Raw genomic sequence first — 25374 nt, forward strand, 5'->3', positions numbered from 1 at the left:
AGAATTTTTGAGAACCCACTGATTTGGCCGGCTGGAGTTCCAACTCACAAGTGGTACAATAAATTGGCCTAAGAATTGATTTTCTCTCACAGAAATCAGATCTTTCAGGTTGTATATAAAGATTGCAATGGGAAATCAGATCTCAATATATAGTATTTTGCTAGCTCCAGACCTGACCCAGGCTGCCAGGAACCTGAATTAGATTGTACTGTTAACTGTATACCAAGTACTGAGAACAAGCTTTTAAATCCCGTTTGTCCGGATTCTGTTCAGACAATGTGCTTTCCAGGGAATACATAACAGATCAATTGACAAAATATCAAAATTGGCCGCCATACATCTGGAATTGCATTTCAAGAAATCCCTTATAAATTACATAAGAAAATGAATATAGAATACAAAGAGTGGATTGTCATTAACTCATGAAGTTGGCATCTCCTTCGTCAACCACTTCCACACCTTCAGTTCACCTGTCCCATCTCCAGTAAAGAACAACCCACCAGGACCAATTTGTATTGCTCTCACTTCCTCCTTGGAGAAGATTTTACCCCTCTCGCTGAACCTAGAGAAGGGGCAAAAGGAGATTTCATTTTAAGTCCAAGGAAACTAGTTTGGTCTCAACTTTCAAGATCACATATATGCATACTTACGATGGAAGGTCATAGAGGCGGACACTGTTGTCATTGCATGAACAGAGTAAAACTGGCTTGGCTTGAGCGTCATGCATACCACAAAGTGCGAGCACTCCCTGAAGAAGGATAAATGTATAACTAAGTAACATGCAACCGTGGTGAATTAAAAATGCAACTGTCTAATATCTACCTTCAGAAACACGTTGCATTTCTAGATAAACTGCTAAAACAAACAGATACCAACTCCATCAAAGCAATCATAAAATATACAATAGAGTAAAAAGAATCCATTGTCTCACCATAAGACAGACAAGAACATTAAGCTCAATGAGTACACGCCAAATTCTAGTTGTTTGCTGATCTTATAGCACCAACAAAATCTTTTCATACACACTACCATTTAATGATTTAGAAATGTGAAGTCCTCTCCTCATTGAAACTTACAAAGTAATCCATACATAAGCAGATCTAGCATCATTGTAGCCAACATTTCTCTGTGAAGTCCTAAATCTGCTATAACATGATCTGAATTAGCAGTAGGTCATGGCACATTACAAAATTGGTATGCATCATCTTATCTTACAATTTTATCTGAAGCACATTAACATCTCAACTTAGATATGCTTCAGAGAACAGAATCCTAATTTAGATTATGAAAATCATATCAGAATTTATGTACGTAGGGCCACCATAATGAGCAAACTTGGAGTCCATAAAAGACAGCAACTTTATTAAGATGAACCATTTCATAACCAATAACAGCTGTAAAGCCAAGAACAACTGTGAGCACCACCTCTTAAATGTCCAAAACTTGGTGCATGACCAAGTGACCTTTCCTAAGGCAATGGGAATATCAAGAGGCTTCAGCTCTACATGGTATGCAGATGGTAAAGATACAGAAAGAAATGCTAATGGAGAAACTGGCATCAAGTACACCAGAGCAGAAAGAAGGTTCACAAGAAAATGATAGATGAATGCAACAAAGAAGTCTGTTAAGCATTTTGAGCTCAAAAGTGAAGGTGTTAGGAAATTCCTCATGGTATGAGATAATAGAATGGTGGATCATAGACAACATATGATATGCGAAGAGATTCAGCCTTGATTACCTAAAGGTAAAAACTACAAGAATACATGAATGTCCTGTATCCACACAAATCCAAACAATACATTATATTTTCAAATATGTAGTGCATAAAATATCAATGTTTGACACCGCATAAAACGGCCTACAAAATTATTGATATGTCAGGCAGGCTGACTATAAACTGCTATCTAAAAGCTATAGGCAGAGAGGATATAGGAAAGAGTTTTTGAAGGTGGGTGATTGGAGAGGAGATATGCTACGGATGACTAGAGGAGAGCGTAGTTATCAAAAAATAGCCCAGTTGACCCTAGCAATAGACTTAGCTATATCCAAGGCAATCACCTAGGCAACAAACAAAAGTATATGATCAATCATTCTTTAATTCAAGTAATTTATTTATTAAAAAAAATCTTGCACTATTTTAATATATTCATATATTACTAAATAAAGGCATAAATGGTGAATGTAAACAATGAACAATGCTTTATATTGTACAATTTGTGTTAAACTCATAATTAGAACATAACAGAAGTACTAATATGTGGCTGGAGCTAGAACCCCAGTCTAGGCTTTCAAATGAAAGACCTTATCTCATTACTTCGTAATATTTATTTTTTGGAAAATAGAATTTGATTTTTATTTTCTTGAGGTAGATTCTGCTTTTACAGCTCGCTCTTGTCTGTCCTCCTGCAAAGGTTGTGAAAGACTACCTTTAGAGGGTGGATGTTTCTAGTGATTGTGTGATGCTTGATGCTTCTTTATTCCTAATCAGTGCTTGAACTCTTCCTATGAACTGTTGTCTATATACTCTTACCAGGTACCATTTTGACTCCAATCCTTGCTTTACCAAGAAAAAAACCCATCAATTTTCTCTGGTTCCATTTATTAATATGCATCCCTTTGACTAACCTTCCATTGTCAAGTGCATGCTGCCACATGACCTTCACCACTCTTCTTGATCATCGCATGTACTTGTGTTATCATCTCCAATTCTTTCCTGCTAGTGCACAATTCTTCATTCCTGTCCTGCTTCGCAATAGGGTGCTCTCCCCTTGTAATACTTTTATTCATGTTCCTAAACTTCTATAATTTAATTTCAACCAGTATACTGGCAGTTACCAATGAACAATTTTCCTTAAAAGCACAAAAGCCACATTTTCTCCAGTACTTCCCTTGAGACAATAAACATAAGCATCTTCCATTGACCTTTAACTTTGTAGGTTTGAATCATGTCTTCATATTTAGGCTTCACTACTTGTAGTGGTATTCTTGATTTACCTCTTCTGAACTCTCTTTACATATGGATATTGGCTTACTAAATAATCGATGCTTTTCTGCTTAGTTGCTTTAACTATACCTCCCCAACTGATCTCCATTCAAATATCTAGGTTCATGTGCGTACTTAGTTTACGAAGGCAACATATAAAATGTTCTCTTTCATTTGCTTGGTTGAAGTTGATTCATGGTGAAGCTTATTTCTTTTATGCAGAATTCTCTTCTTTCACTTGGTTGTACTTGAAGCATGATGAAGCTCATTTCTTTAGAAATAACAATATTTCTCTGAAATTCATTTTTGAAAATACATTGACCAAGGACGGTGGAACCATCCCAAACTACCTGATTCGGGGCGTACTGAGCCATATCGGTAATCAACCGGGACGGTTCTGGCCATCAAATAGATAAACCAACGAAAAAGGGGGAGAGGGAGAAGGAAAGAGACGAAAAGAGAGGAGAGAAGAGAGAGGAAGGAAGAGAGGGAGAGAGGGCTTTTGGAGCCCTCTCCTCCATGCATCGGATCAGGAGTAGAGTCCCTGTTTCGAAAGGAAACAGGGTTTCGGCCCCTTTTTTATATTTTTTGAATTGTTTTAAGTGAAGTTGGCAGTGGCTTCACTTATTATTTTCTTTTTATGCAATTTTTTTTAAGTGAAGTTGGCAACAGTTGCCAACTTCACTTAAAACAATTCAAAAAAATAAAAAGAAAAAAGGGCAGAAGCCCCTATTTCCTTTCGAAACCGGGGTTCTGCCCCTGTCCGATGCACGGAGGAGAGAGGGCTTCAAAAGCCCTCTCTCCCCCATCCCTCAGCCCTGTTTCGGCACCGCCGCCCTCTCCCTCCCTTCCTCTCGCTCTCCCTCACTCTCTCTTTTCCTCTCTTTCCTTCTCACTCTCCCCCTTTCTTTGCCTATCTCTCTCTCTCCACCACCCTCTCCCGCTCTCTCCTTCTCTTTCTTCCTCTCCCTCCCTCTTTACCTCTCTCTCCTTCTCCCTCTCCCCCTCCCTTGCCGGTTCCTCGCACCAAAATGACATGGCACAAGGGCATACCATACCGTACTATACTGTACCACCAACCTACAAGCACGGGTGCCAATTCCAGTACTGTAGACCTTGATACGGACATTTCTCCACTATGATTCATTCTCAATTCTATAAATAATTAAAATTTGTTTACTGGTTTGGGAGGTATCTTTATTATGAGACATGTATTTCACGCTAAAGAAACCAATCCTTGGGTCTCTTGTATACTTCATCATCTAAATTTTACCATGCAGATCAAACTGCACTAATTGAATGACCGATGTCTCATGTCCACAAGATGAGCTTCCATGGTTACCACCCTAAAGAGGGACCTTGTGACTTTTCCTGCTAGCCCCTAACTTGCATTTAAGTTTGAAGCAAATGGCTCATATAAGGGTCTCTTTGTCCATAGGCATATCCCATTCCAAGTTAAGGACAGGTGCCACAAATCTAAAAATTTATAGGCATGATCAACTAAAACTTGAACTCCAAAGAGAAAAGGAAAAACTTCATTCATAATCTACATAATATTACGTAAAACATACTAAAAGATGCAACTAAGATCACAATCATATTTGAGATGCATATAGGCAAGCACGCACGGACACATATCTTTCATCATTTTTAATAATTCACATAATATTATCAAAAAATACATTTATATAAAAAAAGCAACAATGAGCAGCAAAATAATTTAAACTTCAGAATATAGCATCCACAATTGATCACAAATGACTTATTTATAAATAGTTATTTTTTCTTAAATCGGCAAGATCTATTAGAAGCATCATCAGGATATTAGCAATTGATTGCTTAATATTATCAACCTCAAATTATCGTATTCATAATGGTTTCCTTAATATTCTGGGTTCTATTCATGAAAACTTAAATATAACTGCCCTTTTCTAGAAAATTATTTTGTCCTTGTTATCAATAGTTTCAAGAACAATTTGATAAATATTTCACTATGGTAAACCACAATGTGCTTAAGAAGGCCATTCAACCCCCAACCGAGGAAAAAAATGAAAGTTACAGATGAACAATTATCAAATACTTCATTGATTCATGAGAATATTGGAGGATTTAGGGGGGGAAAAGTATATTGCTTCCCTAAAATTTCTTCATACATGCCAGAGTTCCATCCTTGAATCCATTGAAGAACTCATCGATTGATAATTTTCAAACAATAAAAAAGATTAATGAGAATGGATTAAATTAAAAACGAACTGTGTAACACCTCACTTCAATTCATTCCAACTATTCAATTACGTCAATGTTATTTCTACTTCCATCAATTGAAGAAGCTTCAAGAAAAGGCTAGTAATAATTTGGAATGAACAAGGAGGCATCCTGGACCATCTTGAATAAAATATTTAGTTAAGATGCGGAATTTAGTTCTAACTCCTATATACCCTTGCCTTTTATAGTAGACCATATATAGAATATTGTTCGCATCCATGTGTTTTATTATTGCATCAAATGCAACTACCACAACATGTTACAATGTAGGCCTATGCATACATGTCAATCTTGTAGGCACAGCGTATGCACCATTTGTACCATGCCAACTATTTCTTAGTTGTGTTGGTTTGTGCATGGATCTCAAATATAATGTACTACTTGCTTTGGTGTTATGCTTACCACAAAGTGCTCATACCCTTATGTTGAAGTATACTCCAGAATTCGAGCTCCTAATCTAATGGAATTAGAGATTTCCTACATTTCCTTCCTTGATGTCTTGAACCTAGAGAAGATGTCAACAACTTTTTTCCTATATCAAATTGTGTGATTAGTGTGACATCAAAATTATCAATGAAACATCATTCCCTGCTCCTACCAGAAATTCACCAGGCCTAGCCACTTACTCCCAAAGCTCCATCATCTGTGAGTTTTTCCCCGATCTAAATTTTTAAGCTTTAGACCAGTTTGACCTTCTTTTCCAAGATCTGAAGTTTGCTTGGAATATGATATCCAGCAATCATAGCTTTAGATGCAGAAACTGTCAGTTATCACCAATGTTTCTATGGCTTGGGCTTGTTCATACTAGGGATTTTTTCTCCTAGAAATGATTTTTAGTTTATTTTGAATAATTATTTATGAAAACATTATAAAAATAGAGAAGCGTTGAGATTTAAATAAAAAAATGCAGCATTTCTAAAAGACAACCCAGACAAACAAAATTTTGCCTTCCTTTTTAGTGATGTTTGAGAATTTTCACATAGAAAATTCAAAAAAAAAAAGAGAGAGTGGAGGGAGTTGGTTGTCATGGGTTAATGTGTTTCTAGGCTTAACCAAAAGTTTATTGAATCCAACAGATTACAGTGAAAGTCCTTCCTTGACTCTTATTCTCTAATTCAATATGAAGAGAAAATGAAATGGGAACAAACAAGGTATTAGACCCTTTTTGACTTGGTACCGACCAGTAGGTGCCAATCAGGTCTAGCACAGTCAATAAGAACTGGTGCTGATTATCACTCAAAATTTCAAGCTTGCAACTTATGCTAAGTTACCAAAGATCTCAAAGTTGTTGACATGATAGGTTTATGCATGTCCCAATCAGTGACTTCAAAATATACCATTATAATGACACCTGATAATGTAAATCCACCTACATCTTATAGCACATTCCTTTGTAAAGTGGAAAATTTTTCCCATGGACTGTGTCATGAAGAGCCTTAAATCCACAATTTTTCCCTTTAGGCCACTATAAGAAGAAACTTCAACCAGAGATTTTGGGACAAACGCAATACAAAGTACAAGAAAACTAATGATAACCTAGGTTTAAGCCAACAAAAGAAACAAAATTCGAAATTTAATGAGAAAAATGTGCTAATGCAATCTTCCACGTAAATAACTTTAATATCTATAGGATCATAGAATTTGAAGTTGATTATGCAGATTGTTCAGAAGGTTTCTTCTACTCCCTTTGCCAAATATATGCATTAGAGATTTCTCTTTGAAAGGATTATATAATATGGAGCATGTGAAGCAACTTATCTAATCCAGGAGGATCACCAAATCTGTTGCATACCATTTTGGCAACTTCGAGTACATCTAGATAGGTCCAGGAATGAGATCCACCATATCCAAGAGCAATTCATGTAGCAAAAATTCTGGAGGGCATTACTTTCACATATGATGGCTGTTTGGGGTACTTTCTTTTGAAATTGGATAACTCTTCAAGATCTACGATGTGGTGATCTATCATAGGCTCATCAAGCTCTGGATGATCCAATGCTGAGGCTATTTAAGCCTCCAAAATGCCCAATCAATCCGAATTTTGCAAACTTTGGAAACTTTTGACAGGACTGTATCTTTCAATCTAGAAGGAATTAGATGATGCAATACTAGGAAAAATTGATGTAGAACTCAAGATCTAGCTACAGAAAAATTTTAACTTTTGCATGATTATTTTCGTTAATCACTTTTTAGGAAAAATTGTCATATCTTTTAACTAGAAGAAAAATCAAACCTAGATTTTAGACCTCATTAATATAACTAGAGGACCTGTTTGCGATAGTTTTATGGATCTTTAATGAAAGTAAAGGGCTTAGAACCACTCCTTCAAAAAATGCTTAATCTTCTCTATTATTTAATTTTGGAATATTCAACTTGAGTGAGTTGAAATTTTTTTCTTTTTTCTAATCGGATTAAAGCTAGTATCAGAGCATAGGAGTCTTGATGTATGATCCAAACCCTTAAGCAACAAGCAGACGAGAGAATAGTTTTTGATACCCTAAGTACATTGAAGGAAAAAAATGAAAATAGCTGCTTAGCAGATGATAATGCGAAGGGACGTCTCATGCAACTAGAGAAATAGATCATACAACTCACCAAGCTCACGTTGCGACTAATGCCTTCAGCTCAAACACTTGAAATTCCTATGACAATGATGTTTCCAACATCGAGGGATGATAACCAGCCATCTAGCAAAGAGGAGGATCAACCAACGGGTACTTAAAAACCTCCTTTTCAACCTCTTAAAATCGACACTCAAATCAAGATACTTGTATATGATGGAGTTGTCAATGGTGAGAACTTCGATAATTGATTGGACCATTTGAAGACTTATTTTACCATATAGGGACATGGCAGTGTCTAGAAGGTTGCTTCTACTTGTTCGAAGCTTTCTAGCCATGTTTTTACTTAATGGAACTCCTACATGAAAAACCATGATATGTCTGACATTACAAGGAGGATGTTCAAAAATTTGATCAAGAAGCAATTTTGCCCCATCGACCATGAAGAAGATCGATGGATTAGGTGTAGTATCTCTACCAGAAGTATGATTAATATGTCCAAGACTACACCATGAATCCAGTAAGTAGGTTATCTGTCTAGGAATCTCTATTGATGATCATGTAGTCTTCATAAATTACCTTGGAGGTCTCCACGAGAACATCCAGACTAAGCTGAGGCTTTTCAAAATTTAAGTCATCAGTGAAACCAGTATTAAGACCATGGGGACCGAGGAAAAGAATAGGCCAAGAAATAGCATGAAGTGTCAACTTCCTAGCAAGGCAAGGTAATTAAGTTGAGAGATGAAGCAGCAAAAGTTTTCCCACCTTCAGTTTTAATTTAGCAAAGCTAAATTTCCTAAATAGAGGAATTAAGTGACGCGACAAAAGATAGTTAATATGGAAGTCAATATCTTGCTCCAGAAAGATTTTAGCTTTTTCCAATTATTTATACTAGTCATTTACTATTTAGGAGAAATTGTAACCTCTTTTAACTAAAAAAGCAATCCGACCTAGACTCCGTAAGGGAAGTAAGGGCATACATCAATAGTATAAATAGAGGACCCCTGTAATAGTTTTATAGATCTTTAATGATAAGGAAAGCGAACTCCGCCTTCAATAATTAGTAGCATTCTCTATTATTTTATTCTGAGAGATTCCAGTTGAGGATTGAAGAGAATTCTTTCTTCTATCTTATTAGATTGGTACCTATTTGTTAGACTCAATAGTTAACTTTTGTGCTAGATTACCTGAAATAGATGTACTTTGTTAAAATCATCATTAGCTTCAAATTTTTGACTAGCACATGACCATCCACAAAGAATTTTCAAAGGAGTATTTCCGTTAAGAACATCAGGATGCACATGGTTTATAAAATAGAAAACAATGTGAACATGCATCAAATGATCCTGACAACTCGCTCAAATGACAACAATAACATTTTTCTTATACTCTATTTTGCTATTGTTCTTAAGAACATAAAGTTTAACAAACAATGCTAGGATATGAGAACAAACTTTAGAAGTTTGCAGATTAGTTACATTATTAAATGTGGCAATGTTTACCAAATTAAATTTCATCTCAACCTAAAAGGATTTTGAAATGTCCAACACAACAATTCTTCAGAACAGAAACCTCATTCTAGAGAAATACTTGACCATTATAACAGCAAACTTAAAACCAAAAAAAGTATTCTCTATTGAGGTTCCAACGTAATAAAAACAGAAGAGCATCACTGTATTTTCCCCTCTAGGACAATAGCACAGCTATGATATTTACCTTACCAAAATTCCTTGGATAAGACTTGCATGTAGCATAAAACCTAAAATATTAAGAACATTATAACTTTTCAACATAACGATAATTGAATCTATACATGATACATCTGATTAAATGTGGTTCTATAACCTGACACAATCTTAGTCCTGATTGACAAATAGATTGAAAACTGATAGGTAATTTAGTTATCTGCGAAAAAGGAAGAGACACATTTAGATTAGGGTCCGCCGTACCAACACCACCAACCTTAACAAACACTTTCGAAGTTGTTAACAAATTCAAACATGTTTTTTTAATTAACAAAACACTGTCCTTACAAGTCATGAAGCTGAATCTTCAAAGCCTGACACCAAAGGTATGTCTAGGCATAGCACTTGATCCCAGATCAGCCCAAGCCCAAATCAAATTTCAACATGGGCTAAAAATGAAGAACTCTTCATGAAGTGAATTATCGATAGTTTGTTCTTGTAGTTTGGGGATATCTTTCCATCTCCCCATGAATATGCATGAGCATTTAATATGTTATTAAGTTTTATCCATATTTTGACTTTTTTGGAGTCTCTGGAAACTTGTTATGACTTATTCACTTCAGGTGTTGACTCTTAGGAAAGTGTCTTGGTCATTTATGTCGAATGTATATGCTTGCAAATTAGGGATGCCGCTGAGATCCGAAGTATGGGTCCAACGATCAAAGTTTTAAGTGCCATTGCCACAGGTTGACACCTTGTTCCATGCAAGATACCACAGCATATTGGCATGCCCGTACCAATATTAGCCCAACACAATCAACACAAACTAGCAAGGACTTGAACCTAAAGTGCACCTTACTCAAACCTAACTTGATCTAATCATATAATACAAATAAGGTACGGGGCCAATAATAATGAACTCAAGCTAACTAGAACACGACAATTTGACTTCCTCTGATATCCCCACAATTTTTATGAAATTTCTAATTATAATTTAAATCTATGTCGCCAATGAAATGTTTTTATGGCATGAAGGGAATAAAGCTTATCAACTACCGATACCTACTTGGGACCCTAACTGGACATGATCTATAACCGATCATTAGGTAGGGTGCAAGTCTTAGAATACCTAACCTGACTCGTACACTAAATGGGTCTTTTGGAATCTCTCCTAAACAAGGCCGAACTTGGACCTAATATGATTCTTGGAAGGGTAGGATTTGGCTCATTTTTAAAGGAATTGATCCACATCCAAGCTTGGAGGTACCTGGACCTAACTTAGAATACCTATCATAATTGATCCACATCCAAGCTTGGAGGTACCTGGACCTAACATAACCCACACTATAAGAAAACAATAGACATTGTACATGAGCATATAATTCAGAAAGTGAGAATAGGAGCTTCAACACCTCAAGATCCAACTTCAGGCCAGCAAAACATCACAACCAGAAATCATTGCTATGCTTCCTTTAAGTCCTTATCTGTAATATGGATCTTAATTTTTCTTATCCTTGAAATCATAAAACCTGATGTTGGGTCAATGACAAAGCCCACAAAGACCTCCCCTACAGGACAACTGAAATACATTCCAACATATTCTCTCTCAAAATAATCCGTATACTAATGAAGATTTCAAAATTCAATTAGGCTCTAATAAAATTTAATAGTAGTTAATTAACATATCAAGCTATGGAAGACCTTTCATCCTAGTGATTTTCATGGTTTGAACTTATGATAGTGGTGAAACCACATTGTTTTGATGTCAGAAACAAACAAAACAAAGAAATAATTAGTTTTAGTAAGCTGAGCAGTTTTTCTAAGTTAAAGCTTCAACATATACAATGATTGCACAGAAGTGACAGAGTGAGATATATGAGCAAGCACTATAATGTTACCATATCACAATTTTGTCAGTTTACAAAGCAAGGTTCTTTATTGGCAAAAAAAGTGAAAACATTTAAAAAGGCCAATCAATTTCACAAGTATATGTTCTAGGATATAGAGGCGTACGTGTTCTTCATTATGAGTATAAGTGGCTTCCAGATTTCCACTTTCTGTAGCAACCCAAACCTGCATAGACAAAAAAGTTAGTAAATAATTGACAGTCCTAATGACTGAGTGCCAATTAACTGTAGAAAAGATGTGATAAGCCAAAGTGACAGGTACAGATAAGTGATTAACACTAAATATACCAAAAATTCTGACCTTTATTGTTTGGTCCAGTGAACAAGATAATAAAAATTGATCCCAACAAAGTACTGACATAACAACTGATGTGTGGTCAGTAAGGGTCTGGATGCACTGTAAAGTACCAAGGTCCCACACCTGAAAGATCATGAAATGTTTACAAGATCAAACAAAGGGTTTATTATGCTAGTAAAGTAAATAAAAAATGAGGAAAGTTGGCAAGGAAACATCTTATTTTGATGCAGCAAAATCATCCTGTGCATCAAAGTCAACAATCAATTGCACAAATTTTGTACATTATCTTGCATCCCCCAACTGCCATAATGCTCCAGCCATTTGCCACCTTGACACCTCCTCTATGGTAGGAGGGTGATGCAAATTCTAATCTCTTCCTTGAGAGCTAAAGGTCAAAAAAGACATTGGGTGCGGAGGTTTAAACAAAAAAAGATACAGATCGATCATCTCAATGATTGAAACAACTTGACAAATCAAATTCACATAAGTAAATATGGATTATTCAGTTGTTAAACAAAGGTTCGCTATAGTGGTACACCAATTACCAATACTAGGTACCATACTCATTACCGATCCCAGGTATTGTACCATTATCGGTACCTTACCGGTACAAACCATCTGGCATGGAATAGTACAACTCCCATACCGACATAACGTCGGGAGACCCTTTCTCACACCCAAGGTAACCCGGTGGTACAGGTCGATACAACATAAAACTAGGCAAAAATGATTGGTTCCAACCTGTACAGGCTCATTCAACCCTTGCATAGTACCCAATGGTATCGTATTGGTACCTTATCGGGATGGTAGAAAATGTGATGCAAGCCAATTATTGTTTAGTAGCCGTATGGTGCAATGTAAACCAAACCAAAGGATGTTGCCAATACATAATCTTTAAAAAAAATAAAACATCAAGAGGAATAGGTATTGTGAGAAATTTATTCTGTAACTGAAAAGGCTACATTTAGTGGTCAAGTAGATTCAAGATTTCATGATAAAACGATGTAGAATCAATCAAACACATGAAATTAACAACACTAGATTATCGTATGTAGTAATATGTTTTTAATGAGGTTCACACAAGCAACATCATAATTACCCACCCACTGAATGGAACACAACAAAAGGATGTACCAAACTATCCCAAACCAAGTAATGCAAGGTGCATTGAACCAAACTGGCCAAGAACCAAGACAATTCGACCACCCAAAACAAAACAAGGTTTGAACATGCCCAAATCGAGATGAATCGACCAAGTCTGCTCGATTTTTGACAGTTCAAACCCAGCTCACCCAGACCAACGTGGGCTCTTTTATAAAATCCCCAACTTTCCCCTTGCATTTAGTTGATCTCTCTCTTTTTTCTACTCTTTGAAATCTTAGCCATCACCCTTTCTCTCGCCCCTCTATCTCCCCCAATCCCTTCGCCTCACCCTCTTACTAATCCCCTCATCTTCTGGCGACGATGCCATGAGAGACCTCGCTAATAGCTCCAGTCCCAATCAACAACCTTCAACCTCAATTGATGACCTCTGACCCTCCGCTACCCTTCTCTAGGAGGTCCTCCTCCTCCTCCTCCTCCTCCTCCTCCTCCTCCTCCTCTCTCTCTCTCTCTCTCTCTCTCTCTCTCTCTCTCTCTCTCTCTCTTCACCTTCTTCTTATCTCTTTCTTGCTTGTTTGCTCTCGCCAGCACCTGATTGGTACCAGCATGCATACTATATGTCAATATGGAATGGTACGACACTGTACCAACCTGACCTAACCAATATGGATCATAGTACTATTTTGTGAACCTTTCAACCAACTTAGTTATAAATATATTGCATTTTAAACTCAGGGAAAAATCATAAAAAAATTTACTTTTATGGTATGATCCATCGAGCCAGAGTAGAGCCTCATTGCTCCCACAACTAATGAAACTACAGCAAGTCGATGGCCGCTAAGAGATGCTGCCGGTTCAAAGCAATTCCCTGCTGCACTGAACTTCCATGCTAATATACGTCCATCCTGCAGCCGAGAGAAGAAAGACATGAGATTTTCTTTCAGGCATGGTGCCACAAGTTGACCTGTATCATCTACACTTAACTCGATACAAAATTAAGGTAGAATTTTGAAACATGACCTAAGGGGAAAAGGGAATACCTGTGTCCCAGCAAAAAGCATCTCACTACCAACAACTAAAGCATACACTTGTCCAGTAGGTCCACTGAGGCTTAGGTCTGCTGCAGTTTGTGTGTTCCATGCCTGCATGACCACCAAAGCAAAACTGAGACGGATACAACAATGTTCACCACCAGGCAAACAAAACTATCCACATCCAAGCTACTACAGGCGATTCGAAATGCAAGCAGACTGAATGTGGATTTCAAACTTTACCAAGAAAAATAAAGAACAAATTTTATCAAACAATCTCACCTTAACAGCATTGGGAAGACCAATAAATACCCATGGCCCCTCGCTGATCATGCAACCGATTTCGCCTCCCAAATTAATGACCCCAACACACTATTATCACAGACATGATAGATTAAATATTGTATGACTCTGATCTTCCATGGCCAAAGAATGCCAGGAGAATTTATACCTGCCCAGTTTGACAATCCCAGACCCGAACGGATTCATCTTTGCTCCCTGAGTACAACTTGTCCGACCCTGATGGCAGTGCAATCCCTGTAACCACCTGCCAAGATAACTCCTGATCAAACCACCAAAACCCACCAAAGATGCCGATCAAAAGAACATGAACCGAGGAGAAAGGAGCATAAAGAGGTAAAGAAAGCCACCTTCTGGTGCCCCTGGAGAGGGGTCAATAGAGAGAAGCTATCACTTATAAACCATGAGTGCAAGAACCGGCAGTTCTCTCCGTACGTACAATTCCCCGCAAGAAAGTAGTTGCAGACCTTGTCTGGGACCTTGGTGGGGAGCCGCCCCGCCGCCCCTCCCCCCTCCCCTTCCCCCACTTCGAGGGGGGGCCAGGGTTTGCGCCGCCGCCGCCGCCGCCGCCGCTAGGGTTCCGCCACACGAGGCCCTGGTGGTGGGCTGGTGCCGCCGCCGGCTCGCTGTGGAGGAACGGGCAGGGGTGGCGGTTGCACCGCCCCGCCCGCCAGTGGTAGCAGACCTTGTTGGCCCTGTCCGGGACCGCCGCCGTCGCCGAGGAACCCATCCTCTGGTGGACCCTCTTGTTGCCATACCGGTCGTCCGCCTCGATGTCCATATCAAGGAAAGAAGGCAGACTCAGAGCAAAACCCTAGTACGGAAAAGATTTGGGGAGTGATGGGTAGAGAGGGACTGCGATAGATTCCGGCGATCGAGATCGAGAAGGGAGAGGGAAGATCGGCAGGCGAGGGATATTGGGAAGAATCCAAGAGGAGAGGATCTGAGAACTCGTGGTGTCTCTCTCCCGTCCTCTCCCTCTCTTATGATGGTCGGAGAGATGGCGAGGAAAGAAACGGAGGGAGGCAAGCGAAGCCCTTCTTTGGTTTTCTATTTTCTTGGCACCGTCTCGGACGCCGTCTCTCCGGCCGGTGTTGATCCTACTCCCTGTCGGCGTATCGCGCTCGCGCGCTGCCCCGTCGCCGTGGCTCGTCAGGTGACTCGTGTACGGACCACAAATGGGTCGAGTCGGTCCTTTTAGCGTCCGTTTACTATCATCGCCGCCGTACATGCGACCCTCCAATTCTCCAAACTCCTAAGATTTTTTTCATAAAATTTTTATTTTTTGAGTATACATATAAATTTTAGTCATCCTATAGGGATGTGAATAGATATATTTTAATTATTTACAACCTCTATATATAGTTTTAGTCATCTTGTAAGGGTGTGGATAAATTCAAGCATTTATAACCACCCCAAACTATAACTAATAATCAGGTCAAATCATATTGAATGGAGGTTAAATTGGATAACTTGACCTAATTATTAAATAGATCAAAAATCTAAATCCAAATCCAACAATTTTAGCTGACAACTAACCTAACTCACATGATCCATTTAATAGGTAGGTTAAATCAGATTGAATAAGTTTTAAATAAGTTAAATAGATTTTAATCATGTTAGATGGGTTAAACAAGTCAAGGTATGACTTGATATATGTATTAAATGGGTTAAAACAAGTTAAATAAATTAGGACTCTGAATCTAATATTGATCTTTTTAATAAAAAAATTAAGCCGGATCTACCCATTTATGACCTAGATCCGTTCATACCAAATCCAAATATGATAATATTGGGTTGGCTCTGAGTTAAGTTAGTAGGTTAGGTCATAAATGCCACCTTTATTTCTGATTTTCTAATATATAAATAAAGTTATCCATTGTTTGGTTTAGAAAGTGGGGGATAGTAAATTATAACAACAAAATTAGCTTTCAAAGATAAAAATAAAAGAAAAACTAGAAGGTATTTGGGTCACAGGCATATGATTAACTTTATTTCACCTCTCCATAAAATAAACGCAGATCAAATATGTTTTTAACCCTTCAATCAAATAACTTTGTTCATCACTCTTTTTACCACTATTTGGTTGGTTAAATTGATAGCTTCCCCTTGTCCATTACCAAGAAGGTTGGCCTTTTTTTCTTTAATTTTCTATCCATACAATTTAGGGTGGAACTAGAAAGGCCCAGCTAAATCCCTTTCTTTTTGTATATCATCAAACAATCACTATTTACATAAATATCATTATGTAAAATTCTAACTAATATGGCATGCTGGTGGAAACTTTACCTAGAAGTTTTATATATAACCCTATAAAAATTAATATCGATAGAAAAGTGAGAATACTAAGGCCCCATTTGGCAAAGCTTTTGGTGGGCTAGAAACCACTTTCTAACCCTCCAAAAGTACTTTTGAATGAAATAGGAATGTTTGGTAAAAAAATCGAGAAGTTATTTTAGCTTTGCTAGAAAGCTAAAACAACTTTTTGAGAGAAGCTTCAAAATGAAGCTTATTCGGAAAATCACTTTTAGCATGCATCGAAAAATTATTTTGATTTATAATTTTTTTCTTTTTGGACCAAAATACCCATAATAAAAATATTATAATTACAAAAAATAGTTCCTAAAATATTATATTAATAAAAATATTAATATATAATGATAATAATTATAATATTTTATATCTTATTATTATATTATAATATAATATTATATTGCATTATATTATAATATATTGATATGTTATGTTATATAATATCAAATTATATTATATTATTATGCTACAGTATATAATATCATACACTATATTATAATAATATTATATTATATTATAGTAATATTATATATTTATTATTAATATATATTATATTTTATTATGCTCTATTGTATAATACTATACAATATCTTTTATGGTCATTTTGTCGTACTAAAAGTACTTTTTTAGTTTGTTTGCCAAACATATATTAAAGTTATACAATACTTTAAAAATGTAGTTACTAAACAGCAAATAGCTTTTTATAAAAGTTCAACTTTAAAAAAATTTATTTCCGAAAATTTCGCTGCCAACAGCTCTACCAAATTAATAGAACTTTATTCTATAAGAACTCTGATGAGATAATACATAAGAATTTAGATATTTATAAAAAAATCTAATTTGCCTTTCAATCAGAACAGTAAATTTTTTTTATTTGTATAATTTTCTAAATTAAAAATATTCTATTTGCTCAATGAATTTCTCCCCCTTTAACCCTACTAACGGGCCTTGGCCCTGCAAAAGCTCCGCCAAACGGGCCTAAATCGTCCACTTCCGGCAGCTTTATTCGGCCGCTTTTCGCGAAGCTGGGGCTTTCATCCACGGAAAAGGGGCTGCTCGATTGCTCCGCTTTGAGCCCCAAGGTCCCATCTCGCTTCCATCTTCGTGCCTCTCTCTTCTGCATTGCTAATTACTCTACTTTTTTCCCTAAATTGTTGCTTTCATTTCTTCGATCTCTTGATGGATGTTTTTTCCCAAAAAAATTCAGGAGTTTGTGGCGGAGATTCAGCCAAAATTTGCCCCTTTTTTGACTTTTCGAACGTGTTCCTTTCTGAATCATAGAGTTCGATTAGACATCAGGGCAATGTGAAGCGCCTGCAGCCTGAGTTTCCGATGGAGCTGTGAGTAATAGCTCTATTTATTCTGTTCATATTGCCTTGAAGGGGCAAAAAGATTGCCTTTGTGCATTGTGATGCATTTGGAGTTCTATTTGAATGCTTTCATTGGTTTCAGTCGACATTTTCACCTTTTTTTTGAATTCTATTACGTGATCGGTGGTTCTTTGTGAATAGTATAATTTGATGCCACTGCGCTCGAGGCTCCGATGGAGAGGTGCTTTTGATTTGGTTCATGTTGGGTTATTTGAATGTTTTCATTGGATTTTTGGGATTTTGACAATTACATGCTGCGTACGTTTGGATGTACTTCTGAGCTCTCATTCGTGCAATTACTCGAAAATTTCCCTACTAAAAAAAAGAAGGCGCCCCACTGCTCGAGGCTTCGACCACTGCAGGGTCTGAGACGATCTGGGGAGGGCCAGATGTACACAACCTTACCACTCCGTGCATGCAGATAGGTTGTTTCTATGTTTCAAACTAGTGACATCCAAGATATAATGGAGCAAGGTTATTGTGGTGCCAAGGCCCACCCGCTATTTTTCTCTTCTTCAGTACTTCTGTAATTTTCTTTTTTATAATGAATTCTTCAAAGGAAACAATTTTTACTTCTGTAGAGAATTACACAACAAAGTGAGCTTTCTAATAATCCTTATAGGAAGTTGGTGCTAGGCTGTCATAAGATCTTCACAGGATAAATGATATATCTGAAGCAAGTGATGGTCCATTTAAGCGATGCATTATAACTTTTCATGGCTGTTTAAGTAGCTAGCAAGGGCTTCTTACTGAGTGCTAAAAGTGCAAGTCCGACTTTCTTACCCCCTGTAATGTGCGAAAATTGGGAAGTGCTCAGATTAATCATTAAACCAATGCAGTGAATCAAATAAGGTGAAAGAATAGGATAAAATTGAACAGGGTGGCAAGAAAAGGTACTGAAGGATGTCAAATTTTTTTACGACTGATATGTGGTAACTGAATGATATTGAAAGTTGAAATTAATTTGTCAGAATTAGATAACTACTATGTTAAGTAAAGAGGACAAACAGCATGTAGCAGATGTACACTTATTATGCAGAGATTAGTTAACATGCTATTCTTGTTATAGGTATCAGGATGAAGAGCTGAAAGAGGAGCACGGGATCAAAACACATCCATGTCAAACGTGATCTAGGAAAAGAAGACTGCTAGCATAACTCATTTGTGCTAATGGCAATATAGGATGGAAGGATCTATCCTCTAAGTGGCATAGAAGCATTTCAGGAAGAAGTAGCTAGATGTGTAGAGGAAGTGGTTAGAAAGTGCTTGGAGATTCTAAATGTCAGTATACATGAACAGGGAAAGATGGTGGTCGAACGTGAGAATATAAGAAAGAATCATGGAAAACCTGTTGTATTAGAAGTTGTGTCTGCTACTTGATTGCAATACAGTTTACTGCCTCCAGAAGTGCTCTTCTCAACTAAGGCTTTCCATCCAGACGTATCTTTGGTGAGCAATTTTTGTTATCATTTTGAAACTATATATGTGATGCAGCTATATGCCCCTCTTCTTACAAACTTGTCCTCTGGTTGTTACTCATGACATTCTTCATAAATAAAGTAACAAATTAAACCGACATACGGACCTTTTTAGCTTGAATCATCAGACATGTGATTTTGAAGAGGAATAATAAAAAATCTAGGGTACTCAAGAAAGAACTTGCTATTTTGCCCATAATCTCTAAAGTAACTTCACGAGCTTCAAGGCCCACAAAGGGCATGTATTTGCTTTTTTTTCTGAGCACAGTTGCATAGGTAAGGACAGTCAAAAATCAAAGCCACAATGACATGCATTTAAACAAAAATTCTTCTCTCCATTGCTTCCATGTTTTCATTATATCTAGAACTCAAAAGCCTAAAGTAATGGTGCTTCTTCATGTTTGACTTCGATTTATCTTTTGATTAATTATTTAAAGGTAAAAAATAATGCCAGCTCGCAATTTGGGTTTAAAATTCCATTTTGGTGGACCCTTGATGTAATCCGAGTAATATTCAAGCAAGAAATGGGAAAATTTTGATAAATTTTCCTTCATCTTCTTTGATCCTCAACATTTTAGCCCATTGATGTTACTTCAATTATTATTTTTAAATATTTTTCGATGCCATCTTAGGATACTTTAATATCTCTTCATATATATCTTTATTCTTTTGTGTTAGGTTTGAAATTGCAAAGTAATTCTTCTAGATGTGTAGTATTTATCTTGCTAACAGGCCACTCATGTATGTGATTCTGAAAAAGATCGATATTGACATTGGTATAGGAAAGGTGGCTGTTTGCTTATCTGGGGCTTTAGTTTTGAAGGAGTTATTAGATTGTGTATTGTGGTTGATAATCAAGGAGGATGTAGCGTAGATTCAAGTCTTTGCTGATTAACTTGCTTAATTGATGTGATGACTAGGGTTGGGCTGTAGGATTTAGATTCTGATATAGTTGAGGAGTTAGATCTGGAAGGTTAAAACTATGTTTTTTTATAATAATTTTAGATGGAAGGATTAGGAGATGGAACTTTAATGGTTATCAGTAGATGACATTTAGAAGGATATATATGATGGATATTTAAGACAAAATCCTAAACTCATGTAGTTTAGATAGATATTTAAGTCTCATTCTATCATTTTCTCTTTCGTCCTATATCAAACATCTTATATGCTAGGCCATGTCCATGCTTGCATAGATAATTGAAGCTTTCTTAAAACTGAATAATGTGTGTCAACATGTAAAATTCATGTAGTTTACCATGTGGTTCCTATAATCCACATGACTTGATTTTGCAGGTACTTCACAAAACAAGTTGCAAAAAGACTAGTAGACTAGTTTGGGTACCCACAAATATGAAAACACTAAAGTATTTGTGAAATAAATATCTATCTAAAATAGCCAAACTAGAATCTTTTATTCAATAAAGACAAAAACAGAAGTATTTTTCTTAACATGGCTGAATAACTATCCTAAAACTTATTGTTATAAGCTGTAGGTTTCAAAGTCAATTTCAGAATCAGGTGATAACATGACTTAGACCATCATCTATGCTTCTGCTGGGAAATCAATTATTGGTTTCCTTCAGGAATGCTGATTGGCATCATTTTACAAGGTCGATTAGGTTCTTGAGGAGATATAGAAGCATAATGAAGCTCAAAATCTTGTAGCCTTTCACTAGCATATAATTTATATGATCATACTGGGAATCATGTCTCAATATTGTACTTAACTGGATCTAGAGCTTGCTTACACTAAGTTGGTGAACGGAGCTATCTAAACATGATTTAAGCAACAGGCACCAATGAGTCTGCTGGATTTCCTAAGTTCTGAAACATGGTTCAAGTTATGCAAATCGGAGTACTCGATGTATGATATCGAAATGGCAAATGTATTTGCTTTGAGTTTATACTAAAGAAGGCATATTAGAAAAGTTGAAACTGTTTAGAAGTCCCATAGAGTATTTAGCTTGCTCTAATGTTTGCTTATCCTAGCTTGGTGAATTTAAGCTATCTAAATACGACCCAGATGTCAGACATAAATGAGTCTGAACTCTGAAGGATTTCTTAGGTCCTAAAACATAGTTAAAGTGATGAAAATCCAACTACTTAACATATGATATTTAAGTGGCAGATTTATTCACTTGAGTTTATGCAAAAGAGGGCATCTTAGACAAGTTGAATGATGTTTAGAAGTTCCATCAAGTACTTAGCTGGCTTTAGTGTTGGTAAATTTAAGCTATTTAAATATGATTCAGATGGCAGCCATCAATGAGTCTGAAGGATTTCTAAAGTTCTGAAACATGGTTCAAGTTATGAAAACCAAGTAATTGACATATGATATCCAAGTAGCAGATGGACTAATTTGAGCTTACGCTAAACTGGGCATGTTGAAAAGTTGAAGCTATTTGGAAGTGTTCCTGAATATGAACCGGCAAGGCTTAATACAAACAAAATGAGAGATCTTTATGGATTATTATGTGAACTAAGGAAACATGAAGTTGGTTACCAGTCTACCATAAAATTTAGAAGAGGGGGAGGGGGTCATCATAGCATTTAGGCACTGCCACTTGATTGTCTGCTTTGTTGGTGTGTTTCAAGGGGGAAGGATGTAGATGGTGCTGAGAAATTTATTTGCATTCTGAAGATGGATGTGATTGAACATGGAGAATATGCTCATGAGAAAGCATACTGAGAGTCTAAATTATTTTAAATGTGTTGGATCATTTCTTCAAGATGGCAAACTTCATCCCTTACTAATAGTGTTAAATACATCATTGCATTCTATTCGAAGAACATGGTGTGACCTCATGAAGTTTAACCACATGTTGTGTTGGATGGCATGCAGTCTTTGTTCACTACTTTTAGAAGACAATCTAGGCATATATGCACGATGGGAGCAAAACCTATATTACATAGTGCTTTCTACTTGTAGTGTCAAGGTTGCTACTTGCTAGTCTAAGCCTTAGTAATCTATACCCTATATAAAAATTGGAAGGTCGAGATCAAATGGTTTTCGCCTTAATTGGGTTCATAAAAGTGGGTCCAGCCAAATAGCATTTGGGCTCAAATTATTTCACATATCAGTTGTGGGTGAACCAGTTAGGTTACTCACTGATGGCTTTATCCTGCAATCTACTCTTCCTTCCTCTGCTTCCTTCTCCGAGGGGTTATCTTGCTGCCCTCCACTCCCTTATTTCACCAAAGGGCTGTTCTGTCCTCACTTCTTTCTATGCTTCTACTCACAAATGGTTCTCACATCAGGCTGATGCTTGAGACAGTAGTTACCATCTGGCATTAGGTCTTTTATCTCTTCTTCAGCAACATAGGTGGCATGGTATAGATCGATTATCCAATGAGAGTCCAAAGGCCCCTCTGCCGTGTTGCTATGCTCGCCATAGTGCTGAAACAGCAATGCCAGGAAGGCTTCCTTAGTTGAGCCTTTGTTTTCTCATGGAAGGCTGCTCTTTATGGCGTCCAGATGTTTGTCAATATGTCTTTTATTATTTTATTGTGATAGTGTTTGAAAATATTGTTTTCTGATATGTAGACCTGCGGTAGTTTTCGATTTATAATTAATGAATGCTATCGATGACCTATAGTTAACAAAAGGATTAACATAATCACTATGGCCTCTTTGGTTTGATTTGTCTGCCTTTAGAATGTTTTGTATCTCTTGCTCGAATATGATGTTGGTATCAAACCCAAGTGTATTAGATGGCAGGTGAAATGTAATGCCCGGTCACTTTCTTGAATTAGGACTTTAAGAACTGCACTATGTTGGTGCTCTTCTTGCACTATTCTTTTGTAAAATTTTAGTATCTACTTGGTCTTAGAATATCTAATTTTATTTTTAGGGATATTTTTGTTATACAAATTAAGATGTTCACAGGAAGTCAAATTGCATTTGCATGGTTAGAGTTCCCTTTTTTGATTCAAAGCTCTAGGGAAAGAACAGCAATATTGCCCCATATAAATTGATTGGAACCCAATGCAAGAACAGTTTCATCTCTTGACCTTCCACTTTCTATATAACGTATAAAATTCCAATACTTCCACATAAAGTTACATATAATTCTCCTAATTTGATAATTATTGCTAATATATTATCTATGCCTTTCTTTTATCTCTTCTCCACAACATTTATATTTCATATTTAGTAACAACAAGATTCATTATGCATCACATTCCTTCTAAAATTACTTCAGCATTTTCATATTTTGATACAAATATAGAAAAATAATGCTTGGGAAGGTAATGGCAGTAGCTACAATATATTTCAATGTTTTACTGTCCATTATATATGCATATAGTATATTATGCTAACATTCCTGGTTGGGTATTAATTTCTTCCTTTTGGTTGAATAGCTAGAAGTCAAGGTAAAAGAAACTGGTAGTAGGATAAAATGCATTGCAGTAGTCCTCTTCCAATGAGTCAGGCACTTCTCTTTTCACATTATGTGCAATATGCCTCCATGTGCCGCTTTGTGGTTTGATTGTTGGAGGATATGCGAGGCAAAAAGAAAGAAATTTGAATGCAATATGTAGAAGCAAGACTGAATGGAAAAGGGAATTTATTTTCCCTAATTGTGATTGTCCTTTAAACCCTTGTAGAAAACTCTTTATCATTATCAGCGAATCGTCTTTGTTGTGTTCTTTACTTGTCTTTTGTATTATCGACATATCTATTTTTTTTATTTGTGAAATAGAGCTAGATTCTTTCATGTATGTTAACTCTAATTTCAATTTCTGACTAATGGCATTAGTTATTTTATACCAAATGAGGCCAAGTAGTAAATGTTCTAATCTTTTTCTCCTAATTTATAACTCAATTTGAGCAGTGGAAAGCTGAGACGGACAATAAAATTAAAGAATAGAGCAGAGAGACTTTAATCAAGAGAGTTGGATAGACATTGTGCTGCAGTGATTGCATCTTGGTCAGGCATTTCTTTAGAAAAACTTTAACGAATACGTTTGCAAATTGTTGATGGGGAGAAACTTCCTAACTATTAACTGTGGATGGCCTTGTATCGCTGCCAAACCGGTTGACACAGCACACGCATTTACATTATGCCGATGTTTTGACAGTAAAACTATAAATTCATACACAGCACTCATATGGATGGATCAATGCTCCATATTGCGAAACACAGAGACAATGGGATTCCATGTGAGAGAATTTTTCATCATTATCAATTGCTCGCTCCTAGCGCATGGGGTTTGGATTTTGACCTTATTGTTCATATTGATATTGAAATAATTTTGAGATGTTCTTTGGGTTGAGCATTAAGCTTAGTGATTGAATTAGGGGAAGGCCTGACATTCTCCAATCCTGTGGATTCTGTAGGGAGAGGAGAGCTAAATCTGCATGGCAGAGATCTTGGGACCTCCCTTGCTTGTGTGATCTGCCGGTGCATTTGGAAGGAGAGCGGCGGTAGGAGAAGAGTGCAACTTTTTTTTTTGTTGCATTGATACGTTCCGACTGTAATAAGCTCAGCTACGGTGATCAAGTGGATTTAAGGAGGTCTGAGGGGCGAGAGCACGGACTACTTCTTGATCTTCGATATAGAGATGATGATGAAGGATGGAGTGGCTTTTCAGGCCAAGCATGTATTTAGAAAGGCCAACAGAACAGCCGACTGAGCGACTGTTTACGCGGCTCACCATTTAGGATACACTCTGTGATCAGAAGAGGGGGAGCTGCCACGGGTGCTCCATGAGTTTGTGTTTTTTGATCTTATTGGATGTATTCATACACGCATTGTATGATGAATCCGCCAAAACAAATAAAATAAAAATAAAATAAAATAAAATAAGTTCATGACCGAAAAGGCTAACAAAGATTTAAGACTTCCTATTGCCGGTTGGCTGTGTTCATTTTATATATGTTGAGGTACTCCTTCCTATTTTTGGTGCCTATTTTTCTGGCTTTGCATGTTTGTCCAAAGTGGAGCCTTGTTTGTGCTTTCTTTTCTGTCAATTACAAGTTCTTTGGTTGCTCACATCCTTAAATTCTAGGTGGGTCACCACCCTTTTCTATCAAAAAAAAAAAGGAAAAAAAGTTCTTTGGTTGGGATTCTCCCCA

At 36.8% G+C, this 25374-nt stretch overlaps 1 protein-coding gene and 1 long non-coding RNA gene across 2 annotated transcripts; one reads left to right on the forward strand and one right to left on the reverse strand.

The window, feature by feature from the left end:
- Window positions 1-122: 122 nt before the first annotated feature.
- LOC103711123 (zinc finger CCCH domain-containing protein 17-like) lies at window positions 123-15313 on the reverse strand. Its single transcript, XM_008797140.4, is given in 10 exon segments — window positions 123-562; window positions 651-748; window positions 11508-11567; window positions 11703-11822; window positions 13559-13705; window positions 13841-13942; window positions 14114-14203; window positions 14283-14378; window positions 14482-14628; window positions 14631-15313. Coding segments are annotated over 10 exon segments (1284 nt in total). The 5' UTR covers window positions 14913-15313; the 3' UTR covers window positions 123-420.
- Window positions 15314-17401: 2088 nt separating this feature from the next.
- LOC103711122 lies at window positions 17402-24017 on the forward strand. The gene is made up of 4 exons (XR_604724.3): window positions 17402-17526; window positions 17652-17784; window positions 18884-19263; window positions 23658-24017. It is a non-coding gene; the product is annotated as an uncharacterized LOC103711122 (long non-coding RNA).
- The last annotated feature ends 1357 nt before the right edge of the window (window positions 24018-25374 follow it).

This window comes from Phoenix dactylifera, chromosome 5 (assembly GCF_009389715.1).
Source record: "Phoenix dactylifera cultivar Barhee BC4 chromosome 5, palm_55x_up_171113_PBpolish2nd_filt_p, whole genome shotgun sequence".
In the NCBI taxonomy this organism is placed as follows: domain Eukaryota; kingdom Viridiplantae; phylum Streptophyta; class Magnoliopsida; order Arecales; family Arecaceae; genus Phoenix; species Phoenix dactylifera.